Genomic DNA, 15,417 nt, shown 5'->3' on the forward strand with positions numbered 1-15,417 from the left:
CGAAGGAAACTTCATGTTTGTGTTGGGAATCACCTCCCCTCTATGTATCTGGCCCCTGGTCTCTTCATGGGAGTCAATCCAGCCCTCCATCTTGGAATCATGAATCCTCCAAAAATAGGGGCTCAGGAGGTAACCTGACATACACTGATTCTCAGCTCTGACACAAGCTGCTGCACTCTGGGAAAGCTGTATAAACCAGGCTCACATTCAGCTTCTTCATCTGGAGAATTATTACGCCCACAATAGTTTCTCTGTGACAGAATACATATTAATCTGTAAGTTTCTGCCCATCTTCCTGTGCTCACAATTCTTTCAATCGAATACCAAGGACTCCTTCCATTCCCTTAGCCTAATCACACAGAGACGACTCACTCAGCACAAACCAGAAGAAAAAGAAGTAAACAACAGTAAGTGCTTAGCGTGGGGAAGAAAAATTCAAGCTGCTGCTGCCACTGGCAGAGGAAATGTGCTCACGTGAAGAGACAAGATAAGCAGCATACTGGGAAAGAGGTGGAAGACACCGGGCTCACACATGCTGGAGAGGGAGGATGAGAAGAACCATGAAATCACCATCCAACTTGACTATGACACAGCAGCAACATGGAATGGGGCTGACAAATGAGCTATCCCCTGGGTTGATATCTAGAGAAGACACAAATTTCCAATGTTGGTTCATCTACTTTAAAGTGACATACATCTTTGCCGCCACAAACTCTCCCTAGAAATTTACAAACACATATCCCCCAAAACACGTGTCCTGCAGTGATACGCGGTCTGTCTTGTGGTTGTGAAGACTCGGATGAGCCCCAAAAGCAAAGACCTGTATACTTTGTGGGTGCTGGTGGTGTGAAAGTAAAGTTACTCCCTGATGTCCCTCCTCCAGGATGACTGAGCATCAGATTAAATCATACTCTCAGTGAATGTGGCCATAGTAGTGTTACCTCTTTGTTTTTTTAAGCTTATTTATTTATTTTGAGAGAGAGACAGAGAGAGAGCACATGCACAAGTTGGGAAGGAGCAGAGAGAGGAGAGAGAATATCCCAAGCAGGCTCTGCATTGTCAACACAGAGCCCAACATGGAGCTCAAACCCACGAACCATGAGGTCATGACCTAAGGCTAAATCAAGAGTCACACGCTCAACTGAGCCACCCAGGCACCTAAAAGTAATGTTACCTGTATTTCATCTTAATGAGCTCACTTACCAGTTTGCCATAGCATGACACCCTGTTAAGCATGGATTCTTCTGTGAAATTTCAATGTTTTAGTGAGTCAATCAAGGATGCTAATATGCTAATTCATTTAAATAAATAATTTTAAAACTTAAATTAAATAATAGTGCTTTTCTCTTTGCACTCTGAACATCGGTGCAGCTCACCAGACACAGACTTGCCAGTCTGCGGCAGACAGGGACCCAGACAATGATGAATAGTCTAAGCCTTCTGCCTTCTCACCCCCAGAAGCTCATGAAAACACTACCATATAACTGATGCCATACTGGTAAGGAGAAAAGGGAGAGGAAGCACCCCTGAGTTTATCTTAAAAATACAGTTTAGGGGCGCCTGGGTGGCTTAGTCAGTTAAGCATCCGACTTTCGCTTAGGTCATGATCTCGCGGTTCGTGGGTTCGAGCCCCGCATCGGGCTCTGTGCTGACTGCCAGCTCAGAGCCTGGAGCCTGTTTCCGAGTCTGTGTCTCCCTCTCTCTCTGACCCTCCCCTGCTCACGCTGTCTCTCTCTCTCCTAGAAATAAATAAAAAAATATTTAAAAAAAAAGATACAGTTTAAACTAAATTGTTTCAAACAAGAACAGAGGAACAAAGCATTAGCAGTCAAGTTAAATGTGTAATCCTTACATGATCCTCAATCCAGAGAAGAATTAGGATATGTAAAAGGTTAACATTATGTTAGTTGCCTTCTATGTCCCCTTCTAAGTCAAGACGTTAAAGAAGAACCTCTAATAATTAGAATTTAAAATTACTTCCTTACTCAAAATACCGGGTTTTCATTGGTGGAAATTCAGGCACCAAAAGAAGCAGTAGGGAAATACTGTTGAGCGGGGACTTTCTGAAGCCTTGGTTCTCAATGTATGGTTTGCAGACCAACATCATCAACAACAGCTGACAGCTTATCAGAAGCACAGATACACGGGTCCCACCACAGACTACCTGAATTAGAACCTGCTTCATAATGCAATTCCCAGGTGATGTGTGTGCACATTGCATTTCAAAAGCAACGTCTAAAAGATTAGAATCCCTCTATAATCATATAAAGCATGTGGCTGCCCTCCCAACTTTTCAATGAGTCAAGAGGGCCACCATATATTACCTCCAATTTCTAAAATGTTTATGGGTTAAAACTAAAAATACCCTAACTACTCAGAAAGAGTCATTCTCATACGTATCATTGGCAAACATAGTAAACACTGGCTGAGAAGTACAAGCATGTGCTTACTGTTCCATCACAGTGGCCGTCCTTAATCCTCAGATACATCCCTGCATTTTTCACACTTTCAAACATGCAAATACCAACGCTGATTTTATGCACTTTCCAGTAGGATTCTTCAGACTGGCTTCCCACTCCAGTGCAGCTCCCATCAGGCTGGAGACACAGGGCTTGGCAGAGGCTCGTAGCAAGTAGAACCACAGCACTATTAAGGAACACACCCTGCAGAACGACACACAGAACAGAAGGCAGTAAATAATAAACTCACGTTTTGCTAAAAGAAGATGGCAATTCTTTTATAGGAGTTGTAGTGATCAGAATCTTACCAGAAACTTGTTGCCTAAAAATGAGCAAAATAAGGAATAATTTAACTACTATGCAAAACTATACAAAATTAAAGGAAGCTCTCTGACTGACTCATTATAATTTACAACAATTATTATTTATTGAGAATAAAAGGTCGGTATTAGATGCTAAGGAGATTTAAAAAAAATATAAAACATAAACACCACTCTTAAGAAATTTATAATCAAGGGGCGCCTGGATGGTTCAGTCGGTTAGGCGTCCAACTTCGGCTCAGGTCATTATCTCACAGTTCGCGGGTTCAAGCTCCACGTCGGGCTCTGTGCTGACGGCTAGCTCAGAGCCTGGAGCCTGTTTCAGATTCTGTGTCTCCCTCTCTCTCTGCCCCTCCTCAGTTCATGCTCTGTCTCTCTCTGTCTCAAAAATAAATAACCGTTAAAAAAATTTTTTAAAAGAAATTTATAATCAATATAAACAAATAATTATAGTATTAATACAAAGAAGAATAAAAACAGTGTACTACAAGTGTACCTGAATTATAGGATGCACCATATGAATACTGGGTCAATGTATATACGTAGGAATGAATGAATAAAAAGAGATATCAAATACAACTAAAGTATTTTTAAGTAAATCCCAGGTAACCAATAACTTAAGAAGATGTTAAAAAATCTTGAAAGTTTATTAGAATATGTTAACACTGTAGAAAAATAGATAAAATACAAAAATACATAAGTCACAGAGGCCAAAATACAAATGACAAATAAACATTTACAAAGGCAATTCACACTAGTTTATTACTCTGAAAATTGTCAAAAGTTTTTTTTAAAGACCATATTCAACACCAAGGTCAACAAAATGGATCCTCTCCTACACTGCTAAAGGAATTAGGTAATAAAGCAATTAAGGAAAAAACGAAACAAACCAAAAATCAGACTCTTAAATACAGAGAACAAGCCAGTGGTTGCTAGATGGATGGGGGATGGGAGAATGGGTGAAATAGATAAAGGGAATTAAGAGTATACTTTCTCTGATGAGCAATGAGAAATGTATAGAATTGCTGAATCATTATATTGCACGGCTGAAACTAATGTAACACTATGTTAGTTACATTTCAATTAAAAAAGAAAAAGAAATTAACTTTACCCACAGAGGTCTGGCTTTTGCCTTTGAATTCTGAAAGGTAATTTCTAAGCCTTTGATTATTATGCTTGATAGGAGTTTTTGTTTGCTTGACGGCCTTGAGCCAGCCATATAGTAAAAATATGATTTAGGGTGGCAGTTCTGAGTCACAAGGTGTAAGCTGACCTCCTGTGAGGCTGGAGACTGAGATCAGCCAGCCCCCTTCTTAAATTACTGAACCCCAATAAAGACTGCACACCATGGCTCAGGTGAGCTTCCTGGGGGGCAATACCCCATGCATACTGTCACATATCAATGCTGAGAAACAAATGCTGTCCTGGCTCTCAGGGAGAGGACAACTAGAAGTGACCATTTGGTACTTTCTATGTGTCTCTTCCCTTAGATGAATTTAATCTGTATCCTTTCTCTGTAATAAAACCATACCATGAGTATGACAACTTCCACTGAGCTCTGAGTTGTTTTATTAAATTATCAAAACTTGATAGTGGTCTCAAGGACCTGGGAATTCTGAAGTCTGTGTCAGAAGTGAGGGAAGTCATATGAGCTGTCCCCTCTAACTTCACAGTGGTTTAATGTTCACAGGATTTAAAATTAGTACATTTCTGGAAAGAAAGTTGGCAGTATGTTCCCATAGTCTTAAAGACTTCAAATTCTGACCCTTAAATTCAATTTCAAATCATTTAAAGTAAGGAAATAACAAAATATGTGGCTAAAGACATATGTCAAAGTATATTTTGCAGTAACATATGTAGAGGTGGTAAAATGAGGAGATTAAGATTAAACTTCCAGGGTTGTGTGGGTGGCTCAGTCAGTTAAGTGCCCACCTCTTGGCTTCAGTCAGGTCATGATCTTACCATTCGTGGGTTTGAGCCCCCACATCAGGCTCTGCACTGACACTGCGACGCTGCATGGGATTCTCTCTCTCCCTCTGTCCCTTCCCTGTTCCCTCTCTCTCTCTCTCTCTCAAAAATAAATAAACTTAAAAAAATTAAAAATCCAATGAGAGAGAGAGATTGATACATAAACAAACAAACATATACATATACCTTATGTTTGGGTATAAAAATCACGTTGTTTTGGAGAAAACATAATATTGTAATGAAATGTTTATTATATAGTAAATATAAAAAGTTTTGAAGACAAATTTACTTTGATTTGAATCATGATCCACCATTACCCACTAGTTATGCTATCCTAGTCAGATTTTAACTTCCCTGAAAATCTTTTCTTCTGTTTTAAAAACAGATAATATCTGTCAGTACGTTTAGGATGATTAAATATAACTTTGTACGTGGTAAAGCTCTCAGTAAAGTGCTTGACAAAATAGTCAAAATGGTAGTAACTGTATTACTATGATAATATTTTAAAGATATATTCAGAAGCACATACTATAAAGAAAGAAGCATAAGATGATGACACATATACAACACTCAAAGAGTATAAATATTCTAATTGTTAGAAAAGTTAAATATATACATTTCACTCCCAAATGTCAGAGTCTCTAAATCTGTACCAAGAATTCCCACACTTATGGTTTTAACCTACGAATTCGCTTGAATAAAGGATGTGACTCCCATCAGTTCTGATGCTGCTAAAGCTATGATCCATACTGCCTTTCAGAGTCTGGGTAAATAGAATGGCTACAGGCATCAATGCCACCTAGTGGGAAAGAGATCTGATAACTGCATTACGACTCCAGAGTTTTCCTCAATCGAGCAAAATAAAGTAGATATTTAGCAATATAAACTCTAATGACTTTCCACCATTTTACCTTGACAAAAACCACAAATTCTTTTGAAAGGTCCGCATAACCTGCTGATGACTCGGCAGCTATTTTGCCATGACGATCAAAAACAACTGCGTGACCAGGAACCCGTACTGACTCGAGAAGCACACAGCGGCTGGGCTGATGAAGCACTCGCAGCTCAGTGCAACCTCCGCCACTAGCCTAAAAAACAAACAAACAAATAAGCAAACTCTGAATTAGCGATAGAAAATAATTAAATGGGAAGTGTTTGCACATTTTATGTATGTACAGGTCTACTGCACTGCATAGACTCCTCATAGGATCTATCACATGCTTTTGCAAGTTAATTGTTTTGATTTTCCACCCTGATTTCCAGTGTCTTGTTCCAAGAACTATCTTTTGATTTCTCAGAAGTCATGGCAGAGTATCAGGTAACAACAAAAAAAACTTCAGCAGCAGGACAATTTAATAAGTTATTGTATTCTATTGTTTATTTTTCATTTCTTCATTTGTGTCTTCCTAACTCAAGACTGTTTTGGACCAAAAGCTGAAATTAACCGACAAGCATTATTAGGTTTTGTTTCCAAAAAAACTAAACAAATCACGGAGGTTATGCTACAGGGAAACATTCCTGGCTCAAGATACTATTTGAGATTTTACCCTATTTCCCCTCAGTACCTTGGGGAGGTATTTGGGCCTGAAAAGGAAGGACACATTGGTGTCCCTTGAATGGCTGGGCCCATGAACTCAGCAAAGTGTTCTTGTGTAAGTACGGCAGGTAGGCAACAGGGCTCTTCCCCTTCAAGAAGCCATCTGATGTCTGATGAGTACAGCAGCGATGACTGGTGTGGACTGAAGCCAAAAGGGTTGTTACCAGATATTCTGAGACCCCATTCCAGGAACCATCTTGTGTGTAACAAGATGAATCCCCTAATAACTAACATGGAAGCTCTCACCAACCTAACAAGTTAGGGGTTCAGAAGTAAATTTAATTTGATTTTAGAAAAATAAAGTAATAGGGCATTCCTCAAACTCTTGATCTAATTAAGTAGAGTCCATATCCACTACATTCATATTTATAAGCACTTGCGATGACCAGGACCTATGCTAGCTGAGCAGAATGTGCTACAAAGCACAACACAGGATGACCTGCTAAGTCCAGAGCAGAGAAGAAAAGACTTTGTAAAGAAAATTTGATTGATTATCATTTAGCCTGAATTTCAGGCCTACAAATTATATAAATTTTTTCAGTAATTATTATTTTCCCTTAAGTTAAATAACATGCTATGAGTCAAAAATCATGTAATATTATATAACGTTACACGAAGACGCTGTAGCATGAGTGCTAGAATCAGAAAGCCGGTGTTCAATTCCTGCTTTCACATTTACTACTTATGTGACCTTGGGCAACTCACTTAATTCTTCCACAGGTCAGGCTCCTCTTCTCGCATAGGTCAGATATAAAGATTAAGTGTTATAACACATAGCAAACATCTGACAACACTGCATGGCAGTTATGCGATGCTGTCTCGTTTTTCAAAGTAAATAACATGCATATTTTTTAAAACAGCTATGTATATTAAAAGCTACTCTTCAAACCTAACCTAAGCAATACAAAGCATGCTTAGGTAACATTATCATTGTTTCTTCCCTAATAATATGCTACTTGAAGGGGTCTTCAAGAAACCAGATCATCTCCTTTTGGAGGCTTATTAATATTTTGGATATTACCAGAAAAGTGGTCTAGTTTTTCTTGTCTAAATTTTAATTGCTGAAATTAGGATTATTCATGCATCAGAATATCAAAATTTAGTTAGACAAAACAGAAAAATGAAAAAGGTGAATTGAAAGCCAAAGGAAATATAACCTGACAATCTTATAAAAAATAAATTATATATGGATACAACACTACTGATATACAGCAAATAAACACAATTACTACACACCATTCCAGTGACAGTGCTGTTGTCAACAGCAAGAGAAAGATGCCCGATTTCACGACTTTGGAAAATGCATACATTTCCTTTGTTGAAAATAACATCAAAGAGACCTGGAACACATTTTAGGTATTAGCAAGTAGTAATTCATGCTTTTAAAATATTTTTACTTATTCAGTTATACACTGAAACCTCCTAATAATACATTTTATGATATCTCTCAGTTAAATATTTTTAATTAGTCAAAGACAGAATGCTGCTAACCTTTGATTATCTGCAAGTTGCTTGGTAATTTGGTAGAATTTCCGTGGAAAGTCCCTAATGCCTTTCCATGCTAATCAGTAAGCCCTGATAGAACCCCAAAGAATAACACCTGTTGGAACTGATTCCAGAAAGATAAAGTATCCTGGTGCAAAAAAGAAAAAGACAAAACAAAACAAAACACACTTCCATTCGATAAATCTCAGGGGCCTGAGGTAAAATAAATTAACACATTATAATATGATAATGCATTATAAATACATATTATTTGAGCATCAGTGACTGGTTTGTATGATTATGATGATTAAGATTATGGCATCAAATATTTGGTTGTTTTCCGTTTTTGATATACTGTTTTTTTTTAGGTAGGCCTCACACCCAGTACAGAGCCCAATGCGAAGATGGCAGAGAAGTAGGGAGCTCCATGCATTTCGCTCATACCCATCTCTCAGAGAAGGCCTGAAGCCACAGGACACTGAGCCACAGGAATTTGGGAAGAGACAGAGTACACTGGGAAGGCAACCTCATAAGTGGATGAGTGTTAACTGGGGAAGATAAAAGCCGGCTGGGACCAGAGACATGGAGGGAGGGGAGGAGCCCCCCTTGCGGGGAGCCAAGGTGAGATGAGGGGAAAAGAAAGTGTGGCTGAAACTGCTCAGAGAACTGTCCCTGGAGAAGAGAATAACCTCGGCTCAGTCGGAGACTGTTCTTAGTTCTAGCTGGGGTGCTGACTTTGAACTGGGTGCCCCTGGACCCAGGCTGCGCCAGGAGAAACCGCTCCACTGCCCTTCCAGCTCAAGCCCCAGCATCCGGGAAGCGGTACCCGAGGCCGCACCGCTGCTCTCCAGGATCCATCCCGGTGGCACGGAAGCAGCCAACCTGCAGGACTGTGTTTCAGGCAGTATCAGTAAAGGGCACGGACTGGGACCTGGAAACGAAGCGGGGGTTGGGACAGAAAACATGGCCCAGCTTGGCTGCACCCATGGCACAGGGAGATCAGACCCAAGGGAGCGATTTGCGGCGCTTGGTTCCAAAGGGGACTGGGACGCCGCCATTTTGCTCCCCACAACCACCAAGGTGGGACCTCAGGAAGTGGCCAGAGGGACCACAGTGGAGGCTAAGACCTGCCTACTCCAAACTACACCCATCCCCGCTAGAGAGCTGCTTTTTTTTTTTTTTTACCAGAGCCCAGGGCAAGACCAACATAGATGCACTACCATGATTAATTCTAGATTAATTATTTCTATTCAGATATATTTTCCCCTTGTCTCATTCATATCCCTCCTCTCTGATGGACTGGGCACTCTGGTCATTGCTTTGCTTAAACAGTCACATTTAATCCATTCTCTAGATGTATATTCTACACCTCCACCACTATCTTTCTCTCTCTCTCTCTCTCTCTCTCTCTCTCTGGAGTAATCAGACTACATAGTTTCTCTGAGTAACACTATCCTCCTTTCTTTCTTCTTGCCTCATACCATATTCTCCTCTTTCTCTCTCTGAATTAAGCCTCTTAGACTCTCAGCCTGGTCATTGTCCAATTTCACTTTCTCACTGCCCTGACAGTTCTGTCTGTGTGTATGCTCTTCCATCAGCACTGCATACACCCTGCTCTCTATTTGTGGCTGGGAATTCTGGTTTTTAGACTGTTCTTTGTCTTTTGAGGTTTTTTTATTCCTTCCTTTCTTTTTTTCTTCTTCTTTTCCTTATTTTCTTTTTCTTTTTCCCTTTCAGTTTGCTCATTTGTTGGATTTGTCAGTGTGTTTGCATGCTTTTGTTCCTTGTGTGTTCGTCTGTCTGTTTTCTCTTCCAGGGCTACCTCAAGAAACAAGCCAATGTACACATGGTAGAGAGTCCCAAATACCACTACAAGCAGGAAAATAAAACAATCAAACAACAAGAGAGAACAGGAAATAACATTTAAAGAACACTTCCTGAACAGACAGGCACTAGACAATCAATGAGCTTTCCTTAATATAGCAGTACTCACAGGTGCAGAGTACATAACAAGCTTTTAAAACTAACAAGAGACACAAAGCTAGCCAAAATGACAAGACAGAAGAACTCTCCTCTAAAGAAATTCCAGGAAGAAATGACACCTAAAGAGCTGCTTAAAACAGATATAAGCAACATAACTGAACAAAAATTTAGAACAATAGTCATAAAATTAATCACTGGGTTTGAAAGACGCATGGAAGGCATCACAGAAGCTATTGTTACAAAGACTATGGAGCTTAAAAATAGTTGTGATGAATTAAAAACTGCTATAAATGAGGTGCATAATAAAATGAGGGCATCCAACGCACGGATTGAAGAGGCAGAGAGAATAGGTGAATTAGAAGACATAATTACAGAAAAAGAGAAAGCTGATAAAAAGAGATAAACTGGAACACGAAAGGAGAGTTCCAGAGCTGACCGATACAATCAAATGGAACAATTTCCATCTGATAGGAATTCCAGAAGAGGAAGAGAGAGGGAAAGGCACTGAAGGAGTACTTTAACAAATTATAGCTGAGAACTTCCCCAATCTGAGGAAGGAAATAGACACTGAAATCCAAGAGGCACAGAAAACTCCCCTCAGACATAACTTGAATTTATCTTCTGCATGACATATCATAGTGAAACTGGCAAAATATAAGGACAAAGAGATTCCGAAAGCAGCTAGGGAGAAAAGGGCCCTAGCACACAAAGGCAGACCTATCAGAATAGTTACAGACCTATCTACTTAAACTTGGCAGGCCAGGAAGGAATGGCAGGAAATCTTCAGAAAAAATATGCAGCCAAGCATCCTCTATCCAGCAAGCCTGTCATTCAGAATAGAAGGAGAGATAAAAGTCTCTCCAAATAAACAAAAACTGAAATAATTCATCATCACTAAACCAGCCCTACAAGAAATCCTAAAGGGTACTCTATGAGGGAAATGTTGCAAGGAACACAAGTTACCAGAAACACCACCACAAGCATGAATCCTACAGAGAACACAATGATTCTGAACCCATATTTTTCAGTAATAACATTGAATATAAATGGACTAAATGCTCCCATCAAAAACACAGAGTAGCAGAATGGATAAAAAAAACAAAAAAAACCCACCTATTTGCTGTCTACAAGAAACTCATTTTAGAAGGAGTTTCTTCTAAAGAAGGAAGGACACCTTCCGATTGAAAGTAAGGGGATTGAGAAATATCAATCATGCTACTTGAAGTCAAAAGAAAGCTGGAGTAGCCATACTCATATCAAACAAACTGGACTTTAAAGTAAAGGCAGTAACAAGGGATGAAGAAGGGCATTATATAATAATTACAGGGTCTATCCATCAGGAAGAGCTAACAATTATAAATATCTATGCACCAAATACGGGAGTACCCAAATACATAAAACAATTAATCACAAACAGAAACAATCTTATGGATAAGAATGTGCTAAAAGCAGGGGACTTTACAACTCCACTTACAGCAATGGATAGATCAACTAGACAGAAAAATCACTAAAGAAACAATGAACTTGAATGACACATTGGACAGATGGATCTGACAGATATATTTAGAACTCTACATCCTGAGACTATGGAATTCACTTTCTTCTCAAGTGCACATGGCACACTCTTCAAGACAGATCACATACTGGGTCATAAAGTAGGCCTCAAAAAATGTAAAAGAATCAAGACCATATACCATGCACATTTTCAGATCACAATGCTACAAAACTTGAAATCAATCACAGGAAAAACTCTGGAAAACTTCCAAAAGCATGGAGATTAAAGAACACCCTACTGAAGAATGAATGGGCCAATCAGGTGATTAGAGAAGAAATTTAAAAATATATGGAAACAAGTGAAAATGAAAATACAACTATCCAAACTTTTTGGGATACGGCAAAGGCAGTCCTTAGAGGAAAGTACATTGCACTCCAGGCATATTTCAAGACACTAGAAAAAGCACAAATACAAAATCTAACAGCACACCTAAAGGAACTAGAAGAAGAGCAACAAGAGCACCCCAAAGCCAGCAGAAAAATAAAAGCAATAAAAATTAGGACAGAAATAAACAATATAGAATCCAAAAAATAGTTGAAAAGATCAATGAAACCAAGAGTTGGTTTTTTGAAAAAATAAACAAAATTGACAAATCTCTAGCCAAGGTTCTCAAAAAGAAAAGAGAGAGCACCCAAATAGACAAAATCATGAATGAAAATGGATTTGTTACAACCAATTCCTCAGAAATACAAGCAATTGTCAGGGAATACTATGAAAAATTATACGCCAACAAATTGGACAACTTAGAAGAAATGCACAAATTCCTAAATACACACTCACTACCAAAACTCACATGGGAAGAGAGAGAAAATCTGAACAGACCCATAACTAGTGAAGAAATTGAATCAGTTATCAAAAATCTCCCAACAAATAAGAGCCCTGGACCTGATGGCTTCCCTGGGGAATTCTACCAGACATTTAAAACAGAATTAATCCCAATTCTTCTCAAGCTATTTCAAAAAAATAGAAATCGAAGGAAAACTTCCAGACTCATTTTATGAAGCCAGCATCACTCTGATTCCCAAGCCAGACAGAGATCCAGCAAAAAAAGAGAACTACAGGCCAATATCCTTGATGAATACGGATGCAAAAATCCTCAACAAGAAACTTGAAAGTCGGATTCAACAACACATAAGAAAATTACCCACCATGATCGAATGGGATTCATTCCTGGGTTACATGGCTGGTTCAATATTCGCAAACCAATCAATGTGATACATCACATTAACAAAAGAAAAGATAAAAACTATATGATCCTGTCGATAGATCCAGAAAAAGCATTTAATAAAATACAGCATCGCATCTTAATAAACACCCTTAAGAAAGTCGGGATAGAAGGAACTTACTTAAACATCATAAAAGCTATCTATGAGAAGCCCTCAGCTAACATCATCCTCAACGGGGAAAAACTGAGAGCTTTCCCCCTGAGATCAGGAACACGACAGGGATGTCCACTCTCACCACTGTTGTTTAACATAGTGCTGGAGGTCCTAGCATCAGCCATCAGACCAAAAAAAGGAAATAAAAGGCAACAGAATTGGGAAAGAAGTCAAACTCTCACTTTTCGCAGATGACATGATACTCTACATAGAAAACCCAACAGACTCCACCAGAAGCCTACTAGAACTGATCCATGAATTCAGCAAAGTTGCAGGGTACAAAATCAATGTACAGAAATCGGCTGCATTTTTATACACCAACAGTGAAGCAACAGAAAGAGAAATCATAAAACTGATCCCATTCACAACTGCACAAAAACCCATAAAATACCTAGGAATAAACCTAACCGAAGATATAAGACATCTGTATGATGAAAACTATAGAAAACTTATGAAGGAAATTGAAGAAGACACAAAGAAATGGAAAAACATTCCATGCTCATGGGTCGGAAGAATAAATATTGTTAAAATGTCATTACTACCCAAAGCACTCTACACATCAATGCAATCCCAATCAAAATTGCACCAGCATTCTTCTCAAAACTAGAACAAACTATCCTAAAATTTGTATGGAACCACAAAAGACCCCGAATAGCCAAAGTAATATTGAAGAAGAAAGCCAAACCAGGAGGCATCACCATCCCAGGCTTTAGCCTCTACTACAAAGCTATAATCATCAAGACAGTATGGTATTGGCACAAAAACAGACACACAGACCAATGGGACAGAACAGAGAACTCAGAATTGGACCCACAAATGTACGGCCAAGTAATCTTTGACAAAGTGGGAAAGAGTATCCAACGGAAAAAAGACAGCCTCTTTGAGGGAAGCAAACCATGAGAGACTCTTGAATGCCGAGAACAAACTGAGAGCTGATGGGGGTGGGGAAGGGGAAGGGGGTGATGGGCATGGAGGAGGGCACTTGTGAGGATGAGCATTGAGTGTTATATGGAAACCAACTTTACAATAAACTATTTTTTTAAAAAAAAGACAGCCTCTTTAACAAATGGTGCTGGGAGAACTGGACAGCAACATGCAGAAGAATGAAACTGGATCACTGTCTCACACCATACACAAAAATAAACTCAAAAAAAATGGATAAAGGACCTGAATGTGAGACAGGAAACTATCAGAACCCTAGAGGAGAAAGCAGGAAACAACCTCCTTGACCTCAACCGCAGCAACTTCTNTATCATCAGGAAAACACAAATCAAAACCGGCGTGATACCCCTCACGCCGGGCAGAGTGGCTAAAATGAACAAATCAGGAGACTATAGATGCTGGCGAGGATGTGGAGAAACGGGTACCTTCCTACACTTTGGTGAGAATGTAAACTGATGCAGCCCCTCTGGAAAACAGTGTGGAAGTTCCTCAAAAAATTAGCAGTAGAACTCCCCTATGACCCAGCAATAGCAATGTTACAAATTTTTCCATGGTATACAGGAGTGCTGATGCATAGGAGCACATGTACCCCAATGTTCATAGTAGCACTTTCAACAATAGCCAAATCATGGAAAGAGCCTAAGTGTCCATCAACGGACCAATGGATCAAGAAGATATAGTTCCATCTATACGATGGAATACTACATGGCAATGAGAAAGAATGAAATCTGGCCATGTGTAGCTACATGGATGGAACTTGAGGGTGTTATGCTGAGCGAAATAAGTCAGAGAGAGAAAGACAGATACCATATGCTTCCACTTATAGGAGGATTAGGAGAAACTAAATGGAGGACCATGGGGGAGGAGAAGGGGAAAAATAGTTGGGGAGAGGGTGGGAGGCAAACCATGAGAGACTCTTGAATGCTGAGAACAAACTGAGAGCTGATGGGGGTGGAGGAGAGGGGAAGGGGGGTGATGGGCATGGAGGAGGGTATGTGCTGGGATGAGCACTGGGTGTTATATGGAATCCAACCTGACAATAAACTATGAAAGAAAAAAAAGAACATTGGAACAGATATTTTTCCAAAGAACACATACAAACGGCCAATAGTACACAAAAAGGTACTCAACATCAATGATCAGGGAAATGTAAATCAGAACCACAATGAGATACCACTCTACACTAAATTAGGATGACTATTATCAGAAGGACAAGAGAGAACAAATGCCTGCAAGAAGTGGAGGAAAGACAACCTTGACGTACTGTTGGTGGGAAGGTAAACTGATGCAGCCACTGTGGCAAACACTATGGAGTTTCCTCAAAATATTAAAACTAGAATTACTATATGATCCAGTGATAGACTTTTTTTTACAATAAAAAATATTTTATTGGGGCAGGGGTTGAAAATTGGCAACTCCTATAGGTCAGCTCCTGCCTGTAGACATTTTTTTAAATGATTTATTGTTAAGTTAGCTAACCCACAGTGTAGTCTTGGCTTCAGGAGTAGATTCCAATGATTCATCACTTACATACAACACCCAGTGCTCATCCCAACAAGTGCCCTCCTCAATGCCCATCACCCATCTTTCCCACCGACCCTCAACCCCCATTCCCATCAATGCTCAGTTTCTCCTCTGTATTTAAGTGTCTCTTATGGTTTCCCTCCTTCTCTGTGTATAACTTATTTCTCCTTCCCTTCCCCTATGGTCTTAAGTTTCTTAAATTTCA

At 39.4% G+C, this 15,417-nt stretch overlaps 1 protein-coding gene across 1 annotated transcript in view; it reads right to left on the minus strand.

Annotated features, from left to right (window-relative positions):
- LOC144226736 (lipoxygenase homology domain-containing protein 1-like) overlaps nt 1–15,417 on the minus strand; it is a gene marked incomplete at its 5' end in the record, with an annotated part of 224,823 nt that overhangs the window by 160,898 nt on the left and 48,508 nt on the right. The window contains 3 exon segments of the mRNA XM_077758257.1: nt 2,451–2,663; nt 5,659–5,835; nt 7,581–7,684. Coding sequence (XP_077614383.1) covers nt 2,451–2,663; nt 5,659–5,835; nt 7,581–7,684 — 494 coding nt within the window.

This window comes from Crocuta crocuta, unplaced genomic scaffold (genome assembly GCF_008692635.1).
Source record: "Crocuta crocuta isolate KB4526 unplaced genomic scaffold, BGI_CrCroc_1.0 scaffold338, whole genome shotgun sequence".
NCBI classification, from domain to species: domain Eukaryota; kingdom Metazoa; phylum Chordata; class Mammalia; order Carnivora; family Hyaenidae; genus Crocuta; species Crocuta crocuta.